Source organism: Drosophila takahashii, chromosome 3R, assembly GCF_030179915.1.
Source record: "Drosophila takahashii strain IR98-3 E-12201 chromosome 3R, DtakHiC1v2, whole genome shotgun sequence".
Classification (NCBI taxonomy): Eukaryota; Metazoa; Arthropoda; class Insecta; order Diptera; family Drosophilidae; genus Drosophila; species Drosophila takahashii.
In genome coordinates this window covers 38,246,745-38,255,995 of record NC_091681.1, presented here as the reverse complement: position 1 = coordinate 38,255,995, position 9,251 = coordinate 38,246,745, and the positions used below count along the sequence as shown (strand labels likewise).

The 9,251-nt window shown below is 37.4% G+C and overlaps 2 protein-coding genes and 1 long non-coding RNA gene across 3 annotated transcripts; all 3 read left to right on the top strand.

The window, feature by feature from the left end:
• The first annotated feature begins 1,096 nt into the window (after positions 1-1,096).
• LOC138913497 (uncharacterized) lies at positions 1,097-3,780 on the top strand. Its single transcript, XR_011419264.1, has 3 exons — positions 1,097-1,292; positions 1,507-1,582; positions 3,669-3,780. It is a non-coding gene; the product is annotated as an uncharacterized lncRNA (long non-coding RNA).
• A 612-nt stretch (positions 3,781-4,392) lies between these two features.
• Positions 4,393-5,147, top strand: LOC108065729 (uncharacterized). Its single transcript, XM_017153863.3, has 2 exons — positions 4,393-4,575; positions 4,638-5,147. The coding sequence occupies exons 1-2, from the start codon at positions 4,414-4,416 to the stop codon at positions 5,145-5,147; spliced, it is 672 nt and encodes a 223-aa protein (XP_017009352.3). The 5' UTR covers positions 4,393-4,413.
• A 267-nt stretch (positions 5,148-5,414) lies between these two features.
• Positions 5,415-6,525, top strand: LOC108065731 (uncharacterized). Its single transcript, XM_017153864.3, has 2 exons — positions 5,415-5,762; positions 5,930-6,525. The coding sequence occupies exons 1-2, from the start codon at positions 5,598-5,600 to the stop codon at positions 6,428-6,430; spliced, it is 666 nt and encodes a 221-aa protein (XP_017009353.3). The 5' UTR covers positions 5,415-5,597; the 3' UTR covers positions 6,431-6,525.
• The last annotated feature ends 2,726 nt before the right edge of the window (positions 6,526-9,251 follow it).

The following is a 9,251-nucleotide window of genomic DNA, read 5'->3' as shown; positions in this document are numbered from 1 at the left end:
ATTACTTAAAATCATTCCCGTTTGTACTACTTTTCTTCCCAGAAAATTTCTTAATCCAGGGTATTGGAAAATTCCGTATATTTCCGAATATCTTTGGATTCCTTGGATGCGCGTGCTCGAGTGCATTTACTCACACTCGCACACTGGAACCAATACAAACAGATGCCGTTTGCCATTTTTTTTTTGTATTTTTGTTGTTGTTTGATTGCGTTTTTATCTTCGTCAGTTCAGCAGTGCCAGGATCTGGAAAACAGGACGAATTGCAAGAGCCGAGGAAGTGCAACTGCAACGAGGCAAGAAAAAGAGGGAGGGGGAGGCTGCTGCGATATTTTACTGCGACAACATTTCATCGCAAACATTGTGCAATTTCACTTTAAGCGACAATCGAATTTCATGTGATTTTTACAAGCAGTTCGCCAAACTTTTGACTTCGTTTCAGTGTCCGCAAAGCGATTTTGCTTTATATATTGGAACAATGTGAATTTCTGAATTGACATGACAAATCTATCATTATTTGTAACCTTAGAACTATTCCGCTTTGTGAACCATAATTCTGAATAATTATTTGCGAAATATTGTTGTTTATTTTGCGTACCTGGGTTCAAAGCAATTTAAAAATGTTCAGCCTAGACAGGCGTGTTCTATATGCTTAGGATGAGGAAGCCTATACCCGTGTAGTCTATAAAAAAAGACGACTTCAAAGAACTCCCAAAGTGCAAACATCGTTAAGATACACAGAATGGAATTCATATCAGCGAATGTTATTTAGCTCATGAAGGTACTTTTCTTTATGTATTTATCACCCGAAGTGTTTATATACACTCATAAAAATTAATTTCTAAATTTTGGAAATCTCGCCATTGAATCGGCCTACCATTGAAAATAGAAAAAAAATTTCTTGTTATTAGAAAATTGGCCTTTGAATACAGAAAACCTTTCTTGATGGAAAAAATTCAAGAAAGAATTTTTCTTAAAAATAGAAAAATGAAAATCTCATATGTTTGTTTTGCCGTCGCAGCCAAAACATTTTTGTACGTATTTAAGGACAAAATCACCTTTGAATATATGATTGAAATGACCCTAGAATATAGGAAAGTAGCCATTGACTTCCTTCGGCTGCCGAATGTTAACGACAAGAAAAACGAAGTGGGACGAAGGGCCTACTCGGCCCGACTACTACCCGGCTACCGACTTCTCTGATCCCCCGAGCGTCAGTTGTGAAAAAAATTCGTGAGTGATGGACGTGATTTTCAAGCGGATAAGAGGGGAAGCCTTTTTCCGAATATTCAAAGGTATGTAAATATATAATTTTTTGTATAGCGCGCGTACAATTGTATGTATGTAATTAAAGGATAAATTCCAAATCTCTTTACCAAGCTTATATCAATTAAGTTGAATTGTTTTTTAGCTAAGAACTACGTACATACATACATTTGTACATAAATTTCTGGGTGTACAGTTCTATAATAACTTTATCTTATTACTCGCATTTTATTTATTTTTCAGAGTGAAAATACCTGCAGTTGCATCAGCCAAATAATTTGTTTGTCGAAGCTGTAATTTTGTTTTAAAACCTTCTAAGGTAAGAAAAATATGTTGTATTTGTTTGACATACTTACAGCTGTGAAAAAAATAATAGCACCACTAACCCAAAAAAATTTTAACTAGTCACCCTACTCACATTTTTTAACTTTTTTAACTTTTCAAAACGGGTTTTAAATAGTAAGACTAAACATAATTTGAATATGAAAAAAAATGTTAGCTTTATAAAAGGTTTCTGGACTTATTTAAGAAAATCTATGCAAAACTGGAAAAACGTACGAAAAAAATAATAGCACCACTTCTCTAAAAATAGAATAAAAGGTAGAAAAATGACAAATGGGTAACTTAATCTTTAGTTGGCGGTAGCTAACAAGTAAATCTAAGTTTAAAGTGTAAATATCTTTTGCGATTTTTGGATATAATGACTTACTATCGATTAAACAAGTCAGGACCCTACCTATAAAGGAATTGGGGCCCAAAAGTCATGATATATTTTCAAATTTTGTTCGGAAATGATTTAAGACGTTTTAGATTAACTGTATAAACTGTCTTTTAAAAAAAACTCCAAGATTTTTGGTTGTGTTACGGTCAAGCGAGTACACAAGTCACTGTATATTGCTGACTGAGTACTTTCGAACTCTTTCTTTGCTATCCTGACCGTGATCCTGGCCGGATTTTATTGGTCAAAGATTCATTTAAGAAGTATTTTGTATTCAGTTTAAGCTACGAATTACTACCGTATTACTATTTACATCATAGGGTGATTTATGAACGATGTATTCATCCGTATTGATCTTACTTCAAGAAGGAAAAACAAGCTTATGTTAATACTAGGTCCATGCTCAATAAATGGATGTTTTGGTACCATGTTTTTGGTCAATTTAGGTGTTTAGAAGACACATGACTTATAAAAAGGATTTCTTCTTACCCAATTTATCTTTGCCTTCACACATTCTCATAAGTTTGCGGGCATTCATTTGTAAGTTTTTTTGACGAGCCCTACGCCCTTGTAAATGTGTTTCGCATTTCGGATAGGATTTTTTTTTTAAGTGCATGTTTTATAAATTTGTTTATTGAAACATTATACAACTATTAAAATATTCGCTGATATTTTAAGCACGTGTTTTAGTTTATTTTTGGCCCTGATAAGATTCTTTGTGCTTTGTCATATAACATTTTTGAAGGAAAAATGGGCCAGGACTCGGTTTTTCTGTGTTATCCTTCAAAGTTTATACCATTCTTAATGAAGATGATCCAAAACCTATCCAATCCAACCGGTTTTCATGACCGTTTTCCATCCCATATGTTTCTTTTTTGAATATTTTTCTTTTCCGACTTGGAAAATTTTCCACATGTCCTTGTATTGCCAAATGGTAATCAATTTGATGTCTGGATATCAGGAGAAGTTAGTTTTAGTCAAATCTCATAAAATATATCCTTTATACACAAGAATATTAGCGCATCGTAACGTTTTATTTAAAGAAAACGGAAGTGGTGCTATTATTTTTTTCGGCCTTTTTTTGATTTTTTTTCTTAAAATCTGAAAAAATTATATGTAGACAATATTTTCGATATCCGTATCAATTTTTTCAAATAGGTGGAATACTAATCAAGATAATATAAAACACTTCTTATATAAAAATCCCCGTTTTCCACGTTTTTCTTTAATATTAAGAACCTGTGACGAAGTGGTGCTATTATTTTTTTCGCAACTGTATGTATGCATGTAAATATCTATGCATGTACGCGGCTCACCCGATCTGAAACCCGATTTTCAACCCTTTCATATTCTGCTCCTCTCTCTCGCTCGCTTGACCTACGCGTCGCGACGTTTCTCTCTTCTCCTTCTTAAAACTGACACGATCTGCCCTGCTTACATTCGGTCTCCCTTCGCGCAAAGGACTGTATGTAAATATATATGTATGTACATATGTACGTGTCTCTCCCGTGCCTCTCTCTCTCTGAAATTCGATTTTCAACCCTTCATTTTCTACCTGTCTTGCTCCTCTCTCTCGGTCGTCTGTCCAACTTGTTTGTATTTTGGCTATTATTAACATTAAATTATTTCAAAAAAGTTGTTTATCTAAAAACAAATCATTGATATTCCAATAACTCTTTTTTTATAGATGAGGAAAGGCGAAGAAAATGGATCACCTTAGGTCATATGAAGTTCAACAGACCTTGGGTAATAATAATGTTTTCTTGAGTCAAAAATGTGTTATTTAAAAATGTTGAAATGTTAAGTGTTAAATGTTTTAAATGTAAATAAATATAATATGCAAAAGAAAAAACCAAGTTACATTTTATTTTTAGGGTTTCAGTGTTAATATAAAACTTCCTTTCAAGAAATATTATTTCTAAAATCAAGAAATAAAATTTCTTGAAAGGAAATTTAAACAAGAAAGAATTTTTCTTGTTTAAAAGGTGCCTTTCTAAAAAACCCTTTCTTGTTTTAAGAAATTTAATTTCTTGAAACAAGAAACAAACCCCCTTTGAAACAAGAATTGCCTTTCTTGTTTTAAGAAATATTCTTTCTTGTTTTTATGGTGGCTTTCTAAAAAACCCTTTCTTGTTTTAAGAAATTTAATTTCTTAAAACAAGAAATATTTTTTCTTGTTTTAATGGTGCCTTTCAAAAAAACCATTTCTTGAAACAAAGGTGAGGTCGCCTTTGGCAAAAATTCAAGAAAGAATTTTCTAGATTTTAAGGAAATTCTTCGAATTTTTTTTATGAGTGTATTTATTAGCTTACTAGCAATTATTTACTATTTATTCAATGATAAATCACGGCACATCATCAGAGAATAAAAAGCCGTGGAGTCATTGAGGCGGTGTTTAGTTGTCTTAGAGTTACCATCGCAAACGGTTCAAAATGCAGGCTCAACGAATTATTGGAACTATTTTTATAGCCTTCTTTTTTTGTGGAAGTCTACAGGTGGAAGGGAATATCACCAAGTTGCCCAGGTTGCCGGAAAACATACAAGATTTGAAATGTGAGGCCGATGACATTGGATTCGCGTTTAACCTGACAGAGGTAAAAAACACTTTGATAAAATAAAAAAATATTTTATAAAAATAATGTTCCTTATTTTTCAGCTTGCTGGATACTGGTACGAGGCTATGCGAATTCCCAATGTTCAGGTGACTGAGTGCCTGAATGTCTCAGTTCCTGCTGAAATCTCTAACAGCAATCTCAACCTGGACGTGACCTACGTCAGCACTCTTAACAATAGTTGGAACCTCACCAAGGAAGTCGTAAGCTTTCCCTGGACTAACTCCACCCAGCATGGAATCTTCGAACTGGAAACAGGCAGTATATCCTATAAGCTGATAACCACGGATTACGTTTCCATCGCCGTACTCTGTGGCTACGGTAGCTCCTCTGCCATCCCGATCTTCAAGCTCTTCACCCGAGATCGCGAGGTCAGCCAGGAGATCTACGAACTGATCAACACCCAAGCAGAGCAATCCGGATACGAATCCCTGATCAACTGGGAAAAGCAATCGATTGCAGAGTGCGGAGGATCCAGTGGTCAAGCGCCTTTGGGAGCCATAATGGGTTTCATCACTTTTTTCTGTGGTTTGTCAGCTTGGGCAAGCTATTAGAAGTGCCTTTTCATCAGTAATATCACAATTTAAAGCATAATTTATTGAGTAATTTATATATTAATTTATTACCCAATATCCAGAAAAATAAAAGTGGACTAAGGAACTTCCTTCTAAACATATGGACAAAATAAAAAAGAACTTACTAAACATAAATTTTTAATCTGCAACTACCATTATTGAATATCAGAATTCAAAGTAAAAAGATAAATAAACCAATAAAAATTTGCACGTGCAAATATCGATAAGATAGTTCGATAGAAGTGTAATCCGTATCAGTGGAAGTGAGTCACCGCCTAGAGCAACTCGAATGCTTATTTACCACATATGAACATTTGTGTTCATTAATAAGTCAGCCCACTGATAAGCACGTCACTGGAGAACCAAAAGCTTGTGAGGGATTGACGCGACGTTTAGTTGTCTGGAGGTTGGCACCGCGAACGGATCGAAATGCAGGCTCAAACATATATTTTCGCTATTTTGGTAGTCCTCTGCGGATGTGGAAATCCTCTGAAGGTCGCCGCCAGTCGCCTGAGGATGCCCAGTTTGCCAAAAGGACTCGACCAGTTTAACTGCCGGAATGAGAGCTTCGGAATGCACTTTAACCTGACACGAGTGAGTGAATAAATATTTAAAAAATATATAATATTTCTATGATAATTACAATAATCTTAAGGGCTACTTATTTTTTTAATATATTGAAAGCTTAGAATTTTACAATATTTTTTTTTAGAATTTTAAATAATATTCTTAGCCAAGTCAGCTCCTTTACTTTTTTTTAGCTCTCTGGCTATTGGTATGAGGCTGGTCGAGTGCCCAACGTACAGGTTCTCGAGTGTCTGAATGTCTCGGTTCCTGCTGAGATCGATAACAACACCCTTTCGCTGGATCTAAACTTCATCAGCACGGTAAACAACGATTGGAGCTTCACCCAGGAAGCCGTCGACTTTCCCTGGGACAACGAGACGCAGGCCGGCGTCTTTAATCTCAAGTTCGATACGGTCAGTGTGACCTACAAGCTGGTCTTAACGGATTACGAAAAGTTTGCCTTTATCTGTGGATACGCTAGCATCTCGCCTGTTCCGCTGTTCAAGCTTTTTTCCCGAGAAAGGGAGATTGGCCAGGAGACGATTGACTTTGTCCAGGGATTTGCGGAGAAATATGGAGTGGGTTCTCAGATCGCGTGGGAGAAACAGTCGCCAAATGAGTGCAATGGATCTAGTAATCGAACTCCTATAGCTATTCTACTAGCCTTCATTTCTGTGTTTTGGGTTCTCAGCTAGGGAACTTTAATTTTGCACTTAGACGTTGTTATTTACTTAGTGAGTATTCAATTTTTCGCTAGACATAACTATCAGTACAAACTCTTATCAATGTTTTCTGTTTGCTTTTTATTTCAAACGCAATTTGTTTTATTCGGGGTCATTAAAAATGATTGTCGACTTTGGGTCAACGAAAAATTACTATGAGATAATTATGAATGTATTTAAATATTTGTTAATACTTAGTTATATTTTATGTAAATAAACACATTATCTTGCTGTTGAAGAAACTTAAACTTAAGATATTTTTCTCTTATCATTTTTTTCTGGCCTGTCAGTATTGTTTTTCATTCTCTTAGCTGTTTTTGATTCCTCTCTTCGGGCTGATAAGCGATTTGTATTCCGATTAAATCATCCAAACGCATTTGAGGGAGGAGGAGGGCGATGGAGGTTCTATATTTCTATGCACTTTCTGACGGAAAAGGGCGCATCGAGTAAGCTCATACAAGTGCAATTACGAAGCCCGAAATTCCAAAAGAAAATACTGCAAAAATATGAACGGAGCTGGGGCAAAAGAATTTTGTTGGTTGCTCGATTTTCTTGAAAATTTTCATTTTCATAAACCCAATGCATCCGAGTGGGTGGAAAATAAAGCGAATGGAAAATGCTTTAAGTCGAGATCGAAACATTGCTGGCTCACTGAGGAAAATAGTATTAGCTTGAAATTAAATTCAGGAGCTATTTCTGAAAACCTGTTATTAGAGAGCCCAATGTATTTCGGATTAGATATTTGAATATCTTTCTGGAAATTTTAGTAAATTCCTGAGTAATATTTTCTCGAATGAAAGAATTTCTTTCTCTGTTCCATTTGGCTCTCAATTGCCTCCGTTCTTGGGCGAATCAATGAAGTGCAAATCGTGGTCAAATGAGCCGGAGTCGGGAGTCCTGAGTACTGAGTCCTGGAAAGGCATCGATAGCCGGGCACTTTCATTGATTTGATGCGTTTGCGTGCCGCTTGCGGTGGTCGCATGCTTGACTTGAGCGCCACCCAAAGCCAACTGGAATCGAGGAGCTGCAAAGCTGTTTACTTGCAGCTAACCAAGTGAAATTGAAAGCCCTTTTGGCCCCGATAATTGTGTCCGGTCTTCCTTACCAACTCCCCTGGTTTCTCTGGGTAATGGGATACTGGAATACTGGGTTGCTGGGACTGAGATCGGGGTGTGTGTTCGTGCACCAGATGATTACTCTGCCCCAAAATCGACGTAATCATGCGATGACGCTGCAAAAGTATCCGCAGACTGGCCACGCCCCCCAAAAACATAGTGGATGAAAGGAGGAAAATATGTCGGAGGAGTGGGGGGAAAGCCAGCTGAAAACGAAAGTTAATGTGGCACATCGGTGGAAGGGTTAAACGGAGGGAGCCAACAAGTGAACCCCAGCGTACGTGTTCCAATTAATTTTGACATTTGCTCTTAATAGATGTGCAACAAGGTTTCGATTTCGATTGAGTTACGCCCCGAAATTGTGTTCATAAATAAGGTTCTCCTTCTCGAAATACGATAGATGGTTAGATTCTCGAGGCAAAGCTGGTCAGAATGCCTAAGTGAAAAGGGTTAACCACTTTGCTGCCTACTTTTGGGATAGAAATGGGGAAATTTTTAAAAAGATTAAACAGATTAATATAATAGTAGATCGTAATCTTAAAAGGTTTATAAATCCTAAAATATTTCTTTGGATTGGTAACTGTTTAATATTTTCATTTCTGTTTTATTAATGGATCTGTGTTCATTGTGTATTAAATTTATATTTTGGCTTCCCATGAATAGTTACAATCCCTCACTCATTACGATTAACCCTCCAGATGGCTCCAAATTTATGCTCTGCACCACGAACTGCTCAAAAATGCAACTATTCAAAATGCAAGGGCAAAAATCTGGCCAAACTTTGCGCATACTGCACACAATCGGAACTCAGGACCTCCGCCGACAAGGAGGGAGCCCCCGAAAAAAAAAGAAAAACAAAGCCTGCTGCACAAACATGCGAAACTATTAAAAACATGTCTTTGTCCTTTGGCCCGGGGTGCATATAATGAAATTCCTAGCTGCTTTGTGCCCACGACGAAGCCACTTGGCGGGATGTCCCGATCCCTGATCCGCTCCTCCTCTCTATATATTCTATATACCCCTGCTCTCCGGGTTTTTTGCAGTATCAATCTAGGTGAAATATTAACAAGCGGCAGTCGGGACTAAAGTTGGCGCGACGGAAAGCCGAAGGACGGAAGGACGACGACGGCAGCTCATAAAAATTCCTTAGTTGACGACAAAAGCTTTGGAGACTCGGTGGGAGATTGTTAGGGGCTGTGGGGGGTTGTTCCGAGAAGAGGAGTGGAGAGCAGAGCTTAAAGCGAACCAAACAGCGCTGAAACAATAGACTCGAGTTAACTTAAATTGATTCCCAGACGTTCCCGGCGAAATGAAACTCAACTCGGTTCCTTCGCCATTTTGTTGTGACTCCAAAGTTACTTGGACCTCCTGCTCCCTTTTCCGCACTCCTTGCACCTTGATTGCAAGTTATTTGCAATTTTGTGCAAATTTAAAAGCAGAAAAGGGACTAAAATGAAGGAGAATCCTGCCAGACAGCCGCCCACCTGCTCCTCCTCCTACTTCCGGTGACTTTGGCACTGCACTTGAAAATTTTTTAAGTGTGCGCCAAATTTTTTATGCAATTTGTGCCGGAAAAGCTGGAAGGGCGGGAAAAGCGGAGGGGTGGTGGTTTATTGTTGTGCCCAGGAGATTGGCAGACTCCTCCCTTTCCTCCTCCTTCGGCTGCTCAATTTGCTGGT